The 20,506-nt window shown below is 38.8% G+C and overlaps 1 protein-coding gene and 1 long non-coding RNA gene across 5 annotated transcripts in view; one reads left to right on the top strand and one right to left on the bottom strand.

The window, feature by feature from the left end:
- LOC123791355 (uncharacterized) overlaps positions 1-20,506 on the top strand; it is a 187,221-nt gene that overhangs the window by 20,079 nt on the left and 146,636 nt on the right. For 2 of the 4 annotated variants that reach the window (XR_006779358.2, XR_015728089.1), the window contains exon 3: positions 1,310-1,389. The exons of the other annotated variants lie outside the window; for them this stretch is intronic. This is a non-coding gene — a long non-coding RNA (uncharacterized LOC123791355). The remainder of the gene's footprint in view (positions 1-1,309; positions 1,390-20,506) is intronic. 4 annotated transcript variants of the gene reach the window in all.
- LOC123791354 (thymosin beta-4-like) lies at positions 9,202-9,376 on the bottom strand. Its single transcript, XM_045796089.1, has one exon. The coding sequence runs from the start codon at positions 9,374-9,376 to the stop codon at positions 9,257-9,259; it is 120 nt and encodes a 39-aa protein (XP_045652045.1). The 3' UTR covers positions 9,202-9,256.

A 20,506-nucleotide genomic window follows, 5' to 3' on the forward strand; every position in this document is an offset into this window, starting at 1 on the left:
TCAGTTTACCTGTCTGCATATGAGTTGCTTGTCTGTAAAATGGAGATAACGCTTACCTCATAGAATTTGAGAGGAAACAATTTAAATTTTTCTTTATTTTTTTTTTAATTTTATTAATTTATTTGAGAGAAAGAGACCGTGTAAGCAGTGGGGGGCGAGGGACAAGCAGACTCCACACGGGGTGTGGAGCCTGATGTGGGGCTTGATCTCACAACCCTGAGATCATGACCTGAGCTGAAATCAAGAGTCAGATACTTAACCACCTGAGCCACCCTGGTGCCCTGAGAGTAAACAATTTAATACACACAAAGGGCTTACAATAGTGTCTGGCACATAGTAAGTACTTATCACCACCACTACCATCATCATTTCTAATGTATTCCTATCATCTTTCAAATATATTTTAAAAATTCTGACCTCATCAGAGAGTTTACTGGTGAGCCACAGTTTGTCCTGTGGTTAGGGCACATTCAATCCAATTTTTCATATCTTGTATCTCTGTGTTTCTAGTGTCAAAGAGTGAGACTTGGTATAAACAACAAGGATGTGAGACTCTCAAAGACCATGAATCAACAAAGAAAGGTTAAATTACATTTAGTGTACACATGGCAGGAGCAAAGTGAATGGACACATTTTTATAAAGACTCTCATTTGAGTCTGGTTTGAAATAAAAAGGACTTTCTTCTTAATCAGAGATTCCAAGTTAACCTCTGTACCCATTTCCAAGCCTTCTAACCTAGTTTGAATGATGAAGGAAAACTTACCCCAGATGGGGTCAACCAAATCCATAATACCTCATAGGAATCATAAAATATTGTTTCATAGTAGTATGGAAAGGCAAATTTGCAATCACCAAGGGAACCTGAACCTATCAGATCTTTGGGCCATGTTAGGACCATTGGAATCTTTGATAGGATTTAATTGGTTGCTATACAGAAGGGTTCTTCATCCCTCTGCCTTTATGTTTTCATAATGGATTACCTTTGGCATAACAGCCATTACATTTTTGGCCTTCTCTGACTGGAGAAAGAACTAAACACACTTAAATCTTGGAGCTCTCCTTTCTACAGGATACTGATACATGTTAGAAACTTACAGAAACAGCCACTGCCTGGGTGGGGAAGGTCCTACAGTAGTGTAGGGATGACTGTGATTGATTGGTGGCTAAATCTGCCCAATTGAGAGACAGTGTTAGCAAGTCTATTTGTACCCAGACCTCAAGCCAAATTCTGTAATTAGTTTTGTCAGTAATAATAACAGAACTGATGTTTTGATTTCTTTTTGTCTCCTGTGTCTTGTTTCTCAATAGATTTTTAACTTAAGAAGGGGTGAGAGATATTATTTATTGATTCTTTCATACATCAAATAAGGCAAACAAGAATAATGAAGGTAAGCAATATTCATTAGCTCTTCTCTTTACATGTAAGCAAGATGTGAACCAAGACAGTCTTTAGGCAAACTGTACAAAAATCTGATTGACTTCCCCCTGGGAAAATCTGCCCTTATTTCTATCTTTCATCACGGTCAAACAAATAAACAAATCTAGAAACCTATGATGAAAAAAAGGAGCTATTGGCAGCAACGAGGTAGAGGGAAAAGCTAGATTGAATTGATTGGAAAATGACTCTCAGGATTAGGGTGGGCCTCCTATTATTTAGAAAGGAAGTAGCAGAGTGTCACTGTCCTGGGGCAAAGGGAAAGTTTGAGCAAGATCAAGAGCACAGGTAATGTAGATGCACAGAAACTTAGATTAGAATTAGAATTTTCTTAAAATGGTTGTCTTGTATAACAATCCATGCAGTGCCTAGGTACATTTTTAGTCCCCCTACCTCCCTTAACAAGTACATACCAAATTTTATTCTCGGTGAGCTAGAGAGAGCTAAGGAGTTAACTAGAGGTGGAGACAAAGTACAATGTGGCCTGGATGTACAGGAGATGGGCTATGGATGCTGAGAACTGAAAAAGTTGGACCAGGTTTAAAAACTAATGAGTGTGTGGGGCGCCTGGGTGGCACAGCGGTTAGGCATCTGCCTTCGGCTCAGGGCGTGATCCCGGCATTATGGGATCGAGCCCCACATCAGGCTCTTCCGCTATGAGCCTGCTTCTTCCTCTCCCACTCCCCCTGCTTGTGTTCCCTTTCTCGCTGGCTGTCTCTATCTCTGTCGAATAAATAAATAAAATCTTAAAAAAAAAAAAAAAACAAACTAATGAGTGTGGGGCACCTGGGTGGCTCATTTGGTTTGGCGTCTGCCTTTGGCTCAGGTCATGATCCTGGGACCCTGGGATGGAGCCCTACTACCTCTACCCCCTGCTTATGCTCTCTCTCTTGCTATTTTTCTCTCTCTCTCAAATAAATAAATAAATAAATAAATAAAAAACAAACCCAAAACAAAAAACTAATGAGCATGATTGAAACAGATTGACCGGAAGAGAAGACCCTCGATGTGCTAGGCAGAACCTTCCAGGAGTAGAAGGAAATGAGCAGAGGAGAAATTAGAGTTCTCAAGGTGAAGAACCAAGGAGAACTCTGGTGAACCACAAAGCTAATGCCAGGACAACTTGTAGATAGTGAAGATTCTATAGGATTCAGATGGAAGATTGGTTTTCCTCGGGGCCAAATACCACAGTAGAATCTAAATCCAAAATTCATGAAATACTTATTGATCAACTGCTATATGCCTATCATAGTACTGGGCACTGGTGAATGAATGTTGAGCCAATATGACCTATGCTTGCTCACATGAGGCTTACAGCCCAGGGGGAGGTAGAGCCAATTAAAAAGAAAAAGTTGCAAGTGCTTCGTGGTGCAGGGTGCTATGGCAACACAGAGGCTGTACCTGACCTAGGAGCTGGGAGATAGGTTAGGGAAATCTTTATGGAGAAAGTTCCATCTAAGCTGAGACCTGAAGGACAAGTCAGAATTAGGCAATCAAGGAAGAACATTCCAAGCAAAATGGGTAGTATGTGACAGGGCCTGGGGGATGGGCAAGAAAAAATTAGGCGTTCAGAAACCTACAAACGGGTTGACACCATACCCTAGATACTTTTTTTTTTTGTAGGTAATCACTTTGCCTGAAGTTTGAGTCTGAAGAAAAAAATGAAAATGGGCCTTAGCAAGGTCACCAGTAGAGAATGTCCCTTGGTGTCTGTTTCTTGGGGTATAAGGGATGGATCAATTAAAAAAAAAAAAGCATTTGGGGGGCTTCAGGTGAGTGGAATGGGTATTGTGAGATGTTCTGGATGCTAAGGCAATGGGCAAAGGAACAGCATGCTGCCAAGTCCAGAAGAAAAGAATAATACTGCATAGGAAAGTGGACCTTGTGCATAGCCAGGAAAAAAAAAAAGACAATTTAGTTTTATATGTTACATTTTAATAATAGTCATTTGTAACAGCATAATGAAATTTGTGAACAAAAGTTCATTTCCAGAAGAATAATCTCTAACTGATATGCAATGCCTCAGTAGGATTTGGCCAGGTTTTAATTTTAGCTTGAATAAATAATGTAAGATACTAGGCTGGGTGAGATAAAAGGAAATCTCTATACTTTCATCTCTCCATGATGGAAATAATAACTACTTTATTTCAAAACAAGTTTCCAATTAGTTTCTGTGAACTATTATTATCCCCTTTTTCCAGATACTGTAGCTCATTTTGAAACTTAATTTTGATAATATATAAACATTTTAAAAACTTACTCTACAGGAATGACAGTTATATTTGGAGAGAGGAATGCTGTTGGGCTATAACTATATTATTTGGGACTGTTCTAAATAATAGTAAAAATAATGAAAAAGAATTAGTCAAAATGTAATCTCTTTCATGGCTATTCATGACCTGGTATGGACTTATCTTTAGGCCATTTTCTTTAAAATTGTTCAGTGGACTTTTTTTCTTCAGAACTAGTAATGCTTCACTTGAGGTTATAAACTCTCTTATCCCCATTTTAAAGAGCTGGCATTATTTAAATAATCAATGAGCTCATTCAGTAAACACTTGAGTACTAACTGTTTGAACCAGACACTGGGCCTGGTGCTGGGGCTTATGTAGTGAATCAGGTAGCAATGACATTTGCTTTTGAGGTGCTTAGTTTAGGGGGCTGAGAAAGTCTGAAGACTTTTTGGAGAAGAGGTCTTACAGAAATAAAGACCCATATTTTAATTTGTATTTTAAGTCAGGACTTGACCATTATCTATAAATCATTCCAGATGGATAAACTGAGGCACAGGTTATTCAGGCTCAACCCATTAGTAATAAAGTGGTGATTTCAGTTGAAAAATTGGTCCCCTGATGAGTTCTTCACTCCCCAGGCCCCATAAGCTCACTTTCCTACAATTGCAGTGTTCCATTCACTCTGTTTTTCTTCCCTCGATGCAGAAAGACAGACTGGTGATGCTGTTTTTCAGATGAAGAAAACAAGGCAGGGGAGTTTACCCAAGGCCACTTATCACTTTTATGGAGGAGCCAGCATCACAGCTCCTACCCTTTGAGTTTCCAGGCCGTTGCCTAGCTACCAAACCTCCCTGCCTCTTCCACTGCACAACATCCAAGCAGGCACTTAATAATCATAATTGATGGTGCTGGCTGAAAGGGAGAGCTCAGAGTGATTCTGGGAGTTTATGTTCACATACCAATGGATTTTATTCTTCTTGTGGTCAATAACCTAAACCCATTTGTTTTAGATAGCATCCCTGTATTGGTCCACAATGAAGCTTTCTTATCTACATTGATGATTTCTCTTTTCTCTCTTTCTCAACTGTTCTTTCTGGGGGAATCCAGTGGCTGTTTACAGGTATCACACACTTAAAAAAAAAGTCTGTCTTAAAAAAACAATGTCTGGCTTCCCACAGAGGAGTCTCACTATAGCAGTTTTAAGGGATAGAGTGCAGTTTGGTGAAAGTTGAATAAATTCCATCAGAAACTAAGATTTCTTCTTAAAGTGTTAGCTCCATTAATTATTTAACTATGTTAAAAATATTTGAGCACCTGTTTTTTCCAGATACCAGTGGGAATAAAAAGATAAATTTGTTTATCCTTTCAATTATGATTTGTTGAGTGCCTGACATGTGCCAAATACCATGCTAATTCTGGGGATTCTGTAGTTTTCCTTATGTTGCACATAGTCCAGGGGGAGTCAGACGATCTGAAATGATCACACAAGTAGAAATCTGCAACTTTCATAAGTGCCTCGAAGGACAAGCACATGATGCTGAGATTGCCCATTATGGTGGCTTTAACAGTCAGGGAAGTCTTATCAGGGAAAGTGATGTTTGAGTTAAGTTCTGTTGAATAATAGAGGGAACTAGACAAATAGGATGGAAAGAGCATTTCAGGCAGAGGAAACAACATGTCCAAGGGCCCTGTGGTGGGTGGGAACATGTGCAATCCAGGAGCCCTAACACTAGTATGGTTGGAATGAAATAAGAGGTCAAGAGGCAGCTGGAAAGGCAGGTAGAGGCCAGACCGTGCATAGTATCAGACACCTGTACTATATTATCTCATGGCCTCAAGGCTATGGTGGACAGTGCCATCAGCTCCCACCAATTCTGTGCTGACCTCATTCCAAGTGTGCCTGAGGCCTGTCTTGTCCCCAGGCCTGGGGCCCTTAGAGGAGACCACTGGCAGTCGCATGTGAACAGCTCTCAAGTGCCGGGGAGTTAGCATCCACAGGGAACCCCCAGTTATTGGTGGATGGAAGTCGATTGGGGAATGCTTCTCCCCTTTGTCTCTGGTGGACAGTTTTGAAATGCATTCCCCACAGTCCCTCAGAAGTTCCCATTGAATTGACCACAGTTGCTCACAGTGGTGGTCAACTTGCTCATTCATTTCCTCCCTTCCTGTTTCACTCACTTTCCCTAATCCATGACTCCTATTCCTTGGGGTCACTTCCCAAATGAAACAGCACAGGAAAGCGTTTGTATTCTGCTGTTCTGGGGAAGCCAGATAGAGATACCATGTTAAGGAGCTTGGAATTTTGTCTTTGTCTTAAAAGCAATGGAAAATGATTGTTTTAAACAGGGTGGTGACTTGGCACTTTTGCACTTCGAAGTGACCATTTTGGCTGCAGTGTGGAAATTGGATTGGTGAAAGGCAAGGGTAGGTGAGGATAGAGCAGTTCATGGGCTGCCGTAGTCTAGGTAAACATAGTTGGAGCAATAAAGATGGAGAAAAATAGATTTGAAATATATTTAGGGCCTCTAATTGACAGGACTTGGTGACAGATTGGCTATGGCAAGTGAGGGACAAGGAAATATTTGAAATGACTCCTGGGTGTCTGACTTTCTTAGCTGAATGGAGGATGATGCTGTTCACTGAGTTGGGGTACTCTGGAAGGTCAGGTGTCGGGGAGGGAGTATCAGTTAAGGTTCTTCATGAACCTAATACAAACTGGCTTAAACAAAAGGGGAATTAGTTTACTAACAGAAATGAGAGAAAAAAAGGTTAAACTGGCTTTAGGCATGACTTATTTAGGGGCCAAAAAATGTGACAAGGATCAGTCTCTCAGCTCTGCTTCTCTTGGGTACCTTTAGCCGCTTAGGGGAGCAAGATGACCACATTCTCAGACCACCCAGTATCTGAAGAGGGTTTTTCTCTTCAGGAGCCCAACTAAGGCATCAATCTGACTCGTTTGCTCTGACTGGATTTTATGCCTACAGGCCAAGAGACACCCTGTTTAGGGGGATGGAATATGTGGATTGGTTTAGGTTAATCGCTACCTACTCCTGGTTGTGGTTGAGGGTGGGGTCATTCTCATGGAGGCTAGACTGGCCAAGAGTGGGAAGGGTGAAGTCTGTGAAGGAAATCTGGATGTTGCTGCTGTAGGAAGGGGAAAATGGGTGCTGAGAAGGTGACCAAAAAAGTTCTCATTCCCAGGGAGAATGAGTTTTGTTCTGAACAAGTGTTTGAGGTTCCTTTAAGACCTTCAGAAGACAATGGATGGCATGGACTTAATTCAGAGGAGAGTTCTGGGTGGGATAATATACCTTGGGAGTAATTTGCATAAAAATAGCCATTGAAACTGAGGGAATAGATAAAATTAACTAGGAGAGGAATACATACTGAGAGGGGAAGAGGACCAAGGACCAAGTGTTGAAGGATTCTAACACTGAGTTGGAATTCTTTTAGGTAAAGGGGAATTGATCTGAAAATAGAAGAAGGAATAAACAAAGAGGTAGGAAGAAATCTTGGAGGTCTGACTCATTGAATAAACAATAAATTGACACACGATAGCTGCCTCCTTGGAATTCACAGTCCAGTAACCTGACTTGAGTTCAAAACTGATGGTGATGTAGAGAGAACTTCGATTTTCCCAAGTTAACTATTGTATTAGAAGCATGAATCCCCAGCACATCCAGTGGGAACACAGAGAAGAGAATGGCTAATTATTCTTGGCGGGGAAAGGGATCATGTGAGAAGAATCTTGAAAGATGAACAAAAGTTTGTCATTTGGAGAAGAAAAAAGCTCAGGTCCAAGTTCAATTTACATAAAGGAGTCAGGAAGGAATCAGAACTAAAGCATGGCAACTTAAACTCTGAGAACTTTAGGAGATAAGCAAGGACCGAGTAAGGGTATGTTGGCTGAGGAGGAGAAGCTGGAGGTATCATATAGGTCATGTTTGTGGATGGCTTTTTATCTTAGGGCTTGACTCTACCACTCCACTTCAAAAACCAACTTGACTGGCCTTTATCCTAGATTGGCCGGTTGGTTGACACACATGTTGGTTTTTTTGTTTGTTTGGCATTACAAGGACTCTAAATCTAAAAGGATTTTATGGCGGATATTGACTAGTTGCTTTCTGTTCCTTCCAAAGTGAGGACAGGAATAAATGATTACATTTCAGCAAAGGCAATTTAAGTTAGACATTAGGAAGTGTTTTCTTATCAGTGACATTTATTTTACTTGTCTGCATCAGTCTTACAATTTATAGACTCAGTCAGACAATGATAATAACAGCCAAAGAAAGGAAGGCTGTACAATAAACAAGCAAACAAACAAACAAAAAACCAAATAAGTAAAATCATTAAGTTTATCGGGGATGGGAATGTTAAGGAAATTACATCTGGAGCAATCACAGTAACATCTCCGGCTAGCTAAGGACATGTCTCTAAAGGAATTATGATTTAGGGATCTGATTAGCCAAAAAGGTTTAGGGTACACTTTCCAGGCATTCCAGGCAGAGAGTAGCTGTGATAGGCACATTAATGGCCCCTCAAAGATGTTCACGTCCTCATTTGTACAACCTGTGAATATTAAGGAAGAATTTAGGTTGCAGATGAAATTCAGGTTGTTAATCAGCTGACTTTAAGATACAGAGATTATTCTGGGTTACCTTGGTGGGTCTCATTTTAAAGCATAAGGGTTCTTTAAAGTAGAGGAAAGTAGAAGAGGAAGTCAGAGAAAGATCTGAAGATGCTATGCTGCTGATTTTGAAGATGGAGGTAGGGGCTATGAACCAAGGAATGCAGGCAGCATCTAGAAGCTGGAAGAGCAAGGAAGCAGATTCTCCCCTAGAGCCTCTAAAAAAGAAGGTTTCAGCTCTGCGAACACCTTGATTGTAGCCCACTAAAAGTCATTTTGGACTTCTGACCTGCCGATCTATAAGATAATAAGTTTATGTTTTTTTTTTATTTTTGGTTTTAAAACTTTTTATTTGCATATGAAAAAAATTGTGCATTCCAATAATTAAAATCATTTTAGCAAAAAAGTAGCACTCTGATTAAACCGCATTTTACAGCCTGCAGGCACCTTGGGCCAGCTTGGTTTTTTTTTTTTTTTTTTTAAAGATTTTTATTTATTTATTTGACAGAGATAGAGACAGCCAGCGAGAGAGGGAACACAAGCAGGGGGAGTGGGAGAGGAAGAAGCAGGCTCATAGTGGAGGAGCCTGATGTGGGGCTCAATCCCGGAACGCCGGGATCACGCCCTGAGCCGAAGGCAGATGCTTAACCGCTGTGCCACCCAGGCGCCCCCAGCTTGGTTTTTACTCTAGATTTCACTGTTGTCCCACCTAGCTTCTTCCTTCACCAGCATGCAAGTTCTTTTCCTTCCCTGCCACCCAAACAGACAGATGGGAGAGGCAGGCGCAGCCTTCATTGTCAGTAGTTCTTTGATATGAAAAGGGGCAGCACAGTCATTTAAATTTGATCCAACCTCTTTGCATCTTATAAAGCTAAATAGCTAAAAGAAGTAAAATAAGGCAAAGCTTGTGGAATGTACAGTGAATATTGGTAGTGGATGCCTCATTATGATTCACCTGCTTACTTCTCCCATTCAGTTGTTTCTTTTGAAGGCAGTGGATTTTTGTCTTGCATTTCTGTCTTCTTCAGTTTTGATTTATTGAATTTCTCAGTCTTAGCCATATTGTGTTTATCCGACATGGTTGCAGAGGAAGTGGAGCGAGGCACATGAGCTAGCGAAGTCTGGTCTGCAGTGGCCACTGAGTCTAAATTTGTGTTGTTTTAAGTCAGGTGGGTGAGATGGTCTAATGGATGAAAGACGTAGAATCAGTTTGCTTCTGGGATAGAAAGAAGCTAGTTGGAAATAGGGAAGGCCATGGACTCTAGATGTTATTATTATATATCTTGTTAATTTTTAAAACCTTTTATTTTGGGATAGTATTTTGGGCCTTTTAGAAAAGTTATAAAAATAGTGCAAAAAAAATTCCTGTGTACTCTATGTAAGTTATCTAAATGATGACATTGTAACATATTTGCTTTATCATTTTCTCTTTCTACATAAATATATAAATAAAACATATACTATATAAATATAATAAATATTCTCTAATATTTCGCTATGTGTGTGTTTATATATTATGTTTGTGTATATAATCCCCTTTTTGAACTGTTTGAGAGTGAGGTGAAGATATGGTATCCCCCTTTTCCCCAAATACTTCATTGCGTGATTCTTGAAAAATGTAACTATTGTACAGTGATCAAAATCAAGATATTAAAAATGACACAACACTATTAGCCAATCTAAAAGCTTATTCAAATGTTGTCAGTTGCCCCATTAATGTCTTTCACAGCAGAGAGCATATTTTTTTCAGATTCAGGATCTGACCCAGGATCACATGTTGCATTTGGATCCCATATCATTTGTCTCCTTTCATCTGGAGCAGTAATTCAGTCTGTCTCTGTGTTTCATGATTTACACATTTTTATTTTTTTATTTTATTTTTTAAAGATTTTATTTATTTATTCGACAGAGATAGAGACAGCCAGCGAGAGAGGGAACACAAGCAGGGGGAGTGGGAGAGGAAGAAGCAGGCTCATAATGGAAGAGCCTGATGTGGGGCTCGATCCCATAACGCCGGGATCACGCCCTGAGCCAAAGGCAGATGCTTAACCGCTGTGCCACCCAGGCGCCCCCTGATTTACACATTTTTAAAGAGTACAGGCCATTTTGTAGACTCTCCCTCAGTATGGGTTTATGTAATGCTCTTGCGTGATTAAGATTCAGTTTATGCATTTTTGGCGGGAGTACTGTGTCCTTCTCTGTGCATCATATCAGGAGGTACTTGCTTAAGTGTTTGGCAGTTTACTTCACTCTAAAGTTACTATCATTCTCTTTATATTTAATAAGTACCTTGTGGGGAGATCTTTGAGATGATACAAATATCTTGTTTCTCATGATACTTTCACTCACTAATTTTAGCATCCATGATTCTTCTCTGAAACAAGTAATTCTATGGTGGCTGCCATTTAGAAAGTTTCCAATTATTTAAAATTTAAATCTATGTCTTTAAGAGGTGGGGATTTTTAAAATATAACCCCAATACCTTTGTCTCATCTAGAAGTAAATTAATAGTAATTCCTTAATTACAAATTTTAAAGACTTATTTTGAGATGATTTTAGACTTACAGAAGAATTTCAAAAGCAGTATAGAGGGTTACTGTATACCACTGATTTTCTGTTAAATCTATAGATCACATTGGGAAGAACTGGCAATTTAATAATAGTGTGTCTTCCATCTATGAATGTGATTATTTGGATCTTACTTGTTTTTTTTTCTTTAGTGTTTCATAGTTTTCACCATACAGATCTTGCATATATTCTGTTATATATATAACATGAATGACGTATATGAAACTAAATTTGATTTTTGGAGGGCTATCATAAATGCTATTTTTAGGGGCACCTGGATGGCTCAGTCATTAAGCATCTGCCTTCAGCTCAGGCCCCAGGGTGCTGGGATGGCCCCGTGTTGGGCTCCCTGCTCAACTTCCTGCTCTCCCACTCCCTCTCCCTTCCCCCTGCTTCTGTTCCCTTTCTGGTTGTCTCTCTCTCTGTCAAATAAATGGATGAAATCTTAAGAAAAGAAAAGAAAAGGTATTTTTAAAAAATTTGAATTCTAATTTGTCATTGCCAGTGTGCAGAACTGATTTTGTATCCTGCAAATGTGCCAAACTCATATACTAGTTCTAGGAGGTATTTTTGGTGTATATTTTGTGATTTTCTACATAGGCAATAATGTCATAATATGAATGGAGACCATTTTCTTTCTTTTTCTCCAATTTGTAAGCCTTTGATTTTCTTTTGTTGTTTTATTGTGTTGCCTGGAATGTGCCCAGTATGATGCATCCAGTTGGTGTTGAATAGGAGTGGTGAGAGAGAACATCCCTCGCTTGATCTCAATGGGAAAGCATTCAGTTTTTTGCCATTAAGCATGATGTTTTTTTCTTCTTTTATTTCTCTTACCATTGTGAATTATGTTGATTGATTTTCAAATCAGTATTCCTGGGATAAACCCTCCTTGGTTGTGAGGTACTATTTTTTTTACATAATGTTTGATTTCATTTGCTAATATTATATTAACTATTCTCACTGACCTCTCTCACAGGTGTCCATCCAGAGGCATTTACCCTAGTAAATGAATGGCCATGTCTCTTCTCTCCTTATAGATATCTGCCTCTTCTTGTGTTTTGGACCAGTTGGTTGCCCTGAGACCTCATTTTCCAATGGGTTTGAAAAAAAAATCATGAATTTGTAGTTGTCTGTTTTTTTTTTTTTTTGATTGTTGTTGTTGTTTTAAGGGTAAGAATTATGTTCTATGTAGCTCTCTATCCCTGAGTGAAAACGAGAGGCTCCACAACTTTTTTCTCACAATTGTTTGTTTGAGTCAGAATCCCAATCAGATTTGTGTATGTCCCTTAAGTCTCTTTTGGTGTATATTTTCTTCCTCTTTTTCTGTCCTTTTGTTTTTACTTGCTATTTTTTTCTGTTATTGTTGTCAAAGATACTGGGTTGTCTATCTTATAATGTTTCCCATAGTCTGAATTTTACTGATTGCATCCCTGTGGGATGGCTTAATATGGTCCTCTGTCTACTGTTTCTCCTGTAAATTGGTAGTTAGATCTTGAGATTTCATTAGAATCAGGTTTATTTTTCTTTGAAAATTCATAATCTGGATATTTGTGTGTGTGTGTGTGTGATTTATCAGCTATTGATGTTCAGTGCTTACCTTTATTAACTCATTAAGGCTTTTATTTTATTTTTTAAAAGATTTTATTTATTAATTTGTCAGAGAGAGAGAGAGAGCGAGCATGCATGCGCACAATCAGGAGGAGTGGCAGACAGAGGGAGAGGGAGAAGCAGACTCCCCACTAAGTAAAAAGCCTAATGCAGGACTCCATCCCTAGACCCTGGGATCATGACCCAAGCCGAAGGCAGACGCTTCACCGACTGAACCACCCAGGCGTCCCTCATCAGGGCTTTTAACAAGTCTTTTTTTTTTTTTTTTTCCTAAGCTGTAATGAAGATTACAGTAAAAATCTGTAATGAAAATTCTGTGATGAAGATGAAGAAAATGAGGCTCAGAGAGGTTAAGTGACTTTGCTAAGTCAAGATAGCCAGTTAGTAAAAGTTGTAGCCAAGCTTGGAACCTGTGTTCTAGGAATGCAAGCCCTGTTTGCTTTCTATAAGCATATTGCCTTTCTAGACATTGCATTATTAAGCAATAGGAAGATCAATTTTCCATCCCTAGGTACATGAGACATATTTATCTTTTTAAGGAAGATTGAATTCTGTTTTGCTTAGAAGCATAGGACCATACCAAATGATTATTAAAAAAAATTTCCCCTCAAGTTCTGGGTTACATTCTTTTTTATGGATACAATTAAATTTTTTTTCATGCTAATTCTAGTGTCTAGAATGGTGTCTAAACTCAACTCTGAATCCTGAGCACATTTGGGCTTCTGCTTGCTTCTCTAGTGCTACAGAATAAAAGACAACAAAACAAACAGATGTAGATTAAGTACTATAGAGCAATTTGTTTTTTATACTGCATTCAAGACTTGCTACTAAAATTTCTCTTCAGCTTGGAAAGAGAGAGAGAGAGAGAGGAAGGAGAGAGGGAAGGGATAATGTTGTGATTGGTTTTTATCTACCACCTAAATTTTTCATGAGTTTGTATCTAAGGTGATATAGCATCTCTCTTGGGGGGCAAGCAATTCCATGAATTATTGGTTAGAGTTTTGTGGAGACAACTGAAGAAAAAGACATTTTTAACTCTATAGAAAACAGATTTATCATGTTCAAATCAACCAAGGACAGCCATCTATCTTGACCCAAGCATTCACTTTTCACCACAAGTGGATGTCCTCACGTAACCATCCTCTATCATCTGATGCATGACTGTGCCTTTCCTGAGCTTATTTTCCAAAAGAGGACAGAACTTCCCATTCTGCATTTCCTGAAATCTCTATAATTTATTAAATCTATAATAATAAGGATTATTATTGAAACAACTTTCAATCTATTTCAAATCCAATTTTTAAAAAAGATTTTATTTATTTATTTATTTGAGAGAGAGAGAGTGAGTGAGAGAGAGCATGAGAGGGGAGAGGGTCAGAAGGAGAAGCTCAGCGCTGAGCAGTGAGCCTGTTGTGGGACTTGACCCTGGGACTCTGGGATCATGACCTGAGCCGAAGGCAGTCGCTTAACCAACTGAGCCACCCAGGTGCCCCTCAAATCCAATTTTTGAATTAAGGAAGGATGAATTTGGCTTTACCTTTTAACCACAGGGTTCTGAGAATCCCCAAGCAGAGGAAAGGCTCTGCCTCCTCTGCTTTTCCCACCCAGACCCAGAAACCTAAATGTGAATGGACTTTTTGGCCCATATTGAACATTTTGGCCTGTGTTGGGGCAAATGGAGGTGTTGGGTTCTGTTTGGATATAGGAGAAAATGGAGCAGAAACCCAAAGAACCTACCTAACTTTGGAAACAGTGTCAAGAGTCGAGCATAAGGACCAAAGTGAACAGATGTAAAAGCAGGAATTAAATTTAGATCCCTAGAACTTTTAGAATATTAAGGTGTTGTTGTGATTGGTCCAACCCATTTTGGTGAGATGACTTACCCAAAGTGACAAAATTGCTACTGGCCAAACAGATGTTGAAATTTTGTTCTCTTGAGCTGTTCCTTGAACTTCTCTTCCCCCAGCATCTGAAATTCAGAAAACCTGGGCATGGGGTCTGGCTCTGATGTTAACTGTATCTGTGATCTTGTGCAAATCACTGGTTGTCACTGAAACTCATTTTCCCCATCTGAAAAATGGGGAAAATAATACCTTTCAGGTTGTAGTTGATTAAATGGATTTGAAAGCTCTTTGTAGAAGTAAAGCACATGGAGAATTATTAGATCTGTGAAATCAAACTAAGTCTAGTCAGATCTAGTCATATTCCTTAGGAAATTTCATGCTAGATCTAGACTTGACCTCTTCTGGAACACCTTCGGTGTGAATCCAAAGCCCATTAATATTTCACGCAATAACAGGCGGTGAGGCAGTCAGCCACCACCTCAGTAGCATCATCCCCAAGGGCCCACTTGTGGTCTGGAAGGAATCTGACTCTTGGAAATTGCTGGAAGGATTATGTGGGCATCCTTTAGCATCTTCTTTCTGCTGTGAAAAAAAAAATATTAATAGATTTCACTACTGTCTATAGGAGTGTTCACCAGGGATCTTTGGGAAGAGTAATCTTCACATTTAGAAGTATTTTCTCATTTTGGATAATGGGATGATGAGGTGACAAATGATCTTGGCTACTTATGATTCTAAAAAGCCTTCAGACTGAATAATGTTTGGTGAATTAGACATAATGGCAGCAAAGAAATAACTCATTTACTACAAGGTCCACTTAGTTATTTAATCACTTTAACTGTCATAGAAATACGCATTCCCATGCAAAGTGGTGAAAAGTTAGTAATGGCATAAAATGCAGTTGTATAATGACAGCTCTCCTCTATAAAGGGAGAGCTTCATTCTGGACAGTTCTGTGATTGAGCCAAGACTCTTTGTGGTGTGTACATTATAGAGGAACAGTGATTGGTATCCCTCACTTTGTCCCTAGATTATTACACATTGTGGAACAGAGAGGCATAAAATTGGCAAGTTAGACCTGGATTCTGTTTGTGCTTAAATGAGATCATTAGCATGAAAATACTTTGGGAGAATACTGGAGTTATTATTGGAGTTATTATTACCTTAAATTTTTAGATACTTTAGGCCAAAGAATAGAATGAACACCATTAGCCACATATTCTGAAAATATCACCAGAAAAACCAGTCTTAGAGTTATGACAGGCATCAAAATGCCCCATTTGGATTCTGGTGTCACCTGAAATCATTAGCAAAAAGCATAGTTGCCAAATCGTGTTACGGTTGCCAGGTGTGCAGGCAGTGATGTGGGGCAGCCAGTGAGGAGTGGATCAATTAGAGGGAGGTACACAAAGACCTTGAAGAATGAGAGGAATTTAAGTGGGGGAAGCAGGAAGGCAGATTCCAAGCCTGTTTGTGCTCCGAGAAAGTAGTCAAGGATAATGGCTGGAAGTGTATGGTTCTGAAAGTTGGGCCGGTCCTAGTGTTGTATCCTTGCCCTTCTTCTGGGTCCCCAAGGAATTTTTAACAATGAATCAATTTGAGGATCTTGCTCAAAGATGAGCACCGGTGTAGTCGTGACACAGAAGATGCCGGCAGTGGATGGTGAAACTTTTCTCTCCTTTTAATCTCATTAAACTGTAAAGCAAGTGTTCTCTCTCCTAAGAGAGCTGTAGTAATTGCCATTGTCCTCCTGGCTAAGCTCTGCTTCTTATCGAGCTGTGACAGAGAAAGTGTCTGTTAGAGCTGTGCTGTCCAGTAGAAACATAATGCAAGCTATGGATGCAAGCCACAAACACAACTTAAATTTTCTAGTAGCCACATTAAAAAAGTAAAAACAAATCTGATGAAATTATTTTAATATATATTTTACTTGACATCATATATGTAATCAATATAAAGTTATTGAGATAATTTGTATTCTTTTTTTTTTTTCAAAACTAGTCTTCATAATCTAATGTATATTTTACTTTTTTAGCACATCTCAATTTGGACTAGCCATGTTCCACGAGCTCAGCAGCCACGTATTGCTGGTGGCTACTGTACTGGACACCACAGAATTTTCTTCTTCCTTTGAGGAGTGGCCCTGCCTGAGTTCAATTCTGTATTTGAGGATGTGTTTCCAAAGTGTCTGGGTGCTGTGGGGGTATCTGTCCATACCTAATGACCCATCCCAGATCAACTCCATGTGATTTAAAAAGTTAAAGTATTTACCAGAAGAATTTGTATGGATAATAGTTTTGTTAATTTTGAAGAGGAAAAAAAAAGTCACAAAAGAAAAGGTTGGTAATTTACCACCATTAAAATATAAAACTTTTAGATAACGAAAAAGCCAAAATTATCATTAAAGACGGGAATCCAACAGATTGAGAGAGATGTTTGCATTTATTATGAGACAGGTCTTAAAGAATACCCAACCATATAAAAAACTCATTCAGGGGCACCTGGGTGGCTCAGTTGGTTGAGCATCCAACTCTTGATTTCAGCTCAAGTCATGATCTCAGGATCATGGATTCAGACTCAGGTTGGGCTCCCCACTCAGCAGGAAGCGTGCTTGGGATTTTCTCCTTCTCCCTCTGACCCTCCCCACCAGTCAGGTACACACATGCTCTCTCTCTCTCTCTCTCTCTCTCTCTCAAATGAATGAATGAATGAATAAATAAATAAATCTTAAAAAAACCTCATTCAAATATAAGGGATAAAATTAATACCTCATTTGATTTATGAGATATAATACAGTTTATGGAAGAGCAAAAAAAGAGAGCAAGTATTCAATTTGTTTATTCCTTAAAGAAAAGAAAATTAAACTATCATTAAAAGAAGGTAATTTTTTATACTTATTAGTGAAGCAAAAATGATGGTGCCCAGTGCAGGTAAAATTATAGTGAAAAGAATACATTGTTAAAATCCTTTTGAAATGGGATACGACACAATAGAACTAGAACCTTAAGACTATTCTTTCTTTCACCTGTGATTCCATTCCTGGCTGTATATCCTAAGGAAATAATCTATCAGAAGTAAAGAAAGTATATGTTTCAGAATGTTTATTTCTACTTGTCTATAATAGTGGAAAATTGGGGGGTAGGTAAGCAAATGATACTAGATCACCTTAACCTATAATTATGTAGCCATTTAAGTGGTAATTATAAAGATTACACAGAAAAATGTCTAAGGCATATTAAGTGGAAAAGAAGAATGTAAAATTTCAAGTACATTTTGAATACAACAATATGAAACTATATATGTGGACAAAGACTAGAAGGGAGTATATGAAAAAAGACAAAAACTATGTAAAAGGTGTAGGGATTATGAGTGATTTGGTGTCTTAGTTTTACAAATTCCGAGAGACTGGATCAGGGTAGTAGGGAAGGATCATATGCATGTATCTCTTCTCCTATCTGAAGTCTCATGAAATATAAGAAATGTGAGAAAAGAAGTTAAATTTATAGTCATCCCTGAAAACCTGAAGGAGCATGAAATGAACTAAGGTGATCTGTGGACTTTGGGTGATTCAGAAGTTCAGTATAAAATCATCCTTGGTAAAAGATGGAACATTCTGGTGAGTGGTGTTTATAAGGGGGAGGCATGCATGTATGGGGGTGGAGGGTATATGAGAAATCTGTGTACCATCTCTAAATTTTGGTGTAAACCTAAAAATACTCTAAAAAAGTTAAGTCTTAAAAAAAAGGAAGTAGAGCTGCGAGTTTAGACATGGGATGGTGTTGCTAAAGTGAAAAGAGCTAGTTGTAGCATAAGTAGTATGGTCTGATCCCCTTCGTGTAAAGAAAGTGTTCACCATATGTAAGTAAAGCCATGCAAAAATTATAGGAAGAGCGCCCAATGAGGAGTATGGATGGGATGGGGTCACTCATGTTCTAAAATATGTTATTTGGGATGTTTGAATCTTCCACAGGATGAACATATCCCCATGTAAATTATGTAATACAACTTGAAATGAGAGAAGAAATGACAAAATTTTACTAATTTGTTACCTTTTTACTGTTAAGAATATAAAGTAATACTTTTCTATGTATAATGAGACATGGGAATTTAGAAATCATGAGGGTGCCTGAACATGTCCCTTTACAAAAGGCATCTTTTAATACTGGCTCACATTTCCAAACAGGTTGGGCTACTTTTTGGGAGCATGGTCTCCAAAGCAGTTTCTGATATCTGTCAGGATTTCCTCATTGGGTCCCCAACCCTGGGCTAGAGCTAAGGGGCCTTCAGTTTCCAGGCACAGGCTGGCAGTTGGCAGCGTTTGCTCAAAGGCAGGCTGATGTCCTAATCAGAGTGCTTTGCCTCTAGCACTGGCATTTCAGAAACATTGACAGCCGAGGAGAAAGCAGCAGATAAGCAGCGTATCACTGGCCAGAATGGGCCTTCCTATTTTTCAAATTAAATTGAAACATATGCCCAGTTGTGAATTTTAAACAGTGTTATCAGGATGTTTGACAGCTCATCCAGGAATATAATATGGTTCTTTTGAGGAGGCAGAAGCTATAATCCAAATCTCAAAATTCCTCTCTATCCATTGGTAAACAAGGGGTTATAGGTTCCAAAAACCTGGGATTGGTATGTGTGTGTGTGTGTGTGTGTGTGTGTGTGTGTGTGTGTGTGTGTATGTACACATGCATGCCTGTGTGTGTGCATGCACACATTCATGTGTGTACATGCATGTGCCTGTGTGTGTATGCTACAGCCCCAATCTAAAATATTTTATGCTGTTTTCCTTGAGAATCATGAAGATATCCCCCAAAGATAAAATTTTGGCATCAAGCTACATTCGCAGGGTGATGCTGAGCAGGATTGAGGGGTAGTGGGCAGGTGTGCTGGAGAGAGCATAGGGAGCAAATTCTGATGGCATTTATGCTGTTTAATGATTTCGAATTTCCATTCTAACCATGCGTCATCCATCCATCCACTCAGAACATTTGTTAAAGAGCCACAAAGACATATAGTGTACTACTGAATGTAGAAAGCAATGTAAGTATCAAACTTCCATGGAATTATTTTTGAAAATGATTCCTTTCCAAGAATCTTTTAAATTTTAATTTTAACACAATTTTTAAATAACTGATGTATTTATGGCTGTAATTTTGTGTTCTTGAAGGGACTAGCTCGCGTCATCAAGATGTTGCCAGTTTATACATCCTGTGTAAGACGTTTGGGGCTGAGACAACTGTCAAAGAAGGTGGTGTTTGTGTGTGTGGTTGTAGGTATGTGTGTGTGTGTGTAGTTGTGTGTGTGTGTGCTTGTGTGTGTGGTGGCGAGTATATATGTATGTGGTTGTGTGTATATGGTTGTGGTTGTGTGTGTATGATTGTGGCTGGGTGTGTGTGTATGTGGGGGTGTGGTTGTCCGTGTGTGTTGTATGTTTGTGGTTGTGTTTGTACGTGTGGTTGTGGGTATAGTGTTGTATATGAGTGGTGGTGGTGGTGGTGTGTGTGTGTGTGTGTGTGTGTGTGTGTGTGTATCTGGTGAGGATAGGAAAGGCCAGGATTAGGTAAGAGCCACAGGGAGAGCTTCCTTTTCCCCCCTTTTTTCCTCCTTCCCCCTTTCTTCCTTTTCTCTTTTCCTTGCTATTTCTGCCTTCTCTTTTCCTTTCCCCATTTTATTCTATGTCCCTTTTTCACATCCACTATTTTGTTCCTTTTCCCTGTCATCTCTTTTATACACAGTTATGGAATTTTTTTTTTCAGTGTTTTATGCTTTTAGAAAGCAGGTTTAGAAGAAAAACTCATGTGAATTACTATAGTGCTTCAAATCAGATTTGTTTTAGGAATATATCCCAAGGAGCTCTGACAGGAAACATTCTTAAATAATTAGTAAGTTATATTAAAAGGAATCATTATGGGGTTTTTTAGAAAGAAAAAAAATACTTTTTATTCCCACAAAATAATGGTTTTACTGGAATTATCTTTATTTACCTGAATACAAAAAAATTAAAACATTATAAGAAAATACAGCATTCAGTAGAGTCTCATATTCCCAGTTCTCAGTTTATTTTTCTCTCAAGAAATACCTGAATTCAATTGTGACATTAAATTCTCAAAGTTTACTTACGTATTATTAGTGCCTTATTTGAGATTTTGTTGCTGGTTTAAAGTAATAGAAGGTATTAGGTGTGAA

Source organism: Ursus americanus, chromosome 21 (assembly GCF_024610735.1).
Source record: "Ursus americanus isolate L20-20 chromosome 21, mUrsAme1.1.p, whole genome shotgun sequence".
In the NCBI taxonomy this organism is placed as follows: Eukaryota; Metazoa; Chordata; class Mammalia; order Carnivora; family Ursidae; genus Ursus; species Ursus americanus.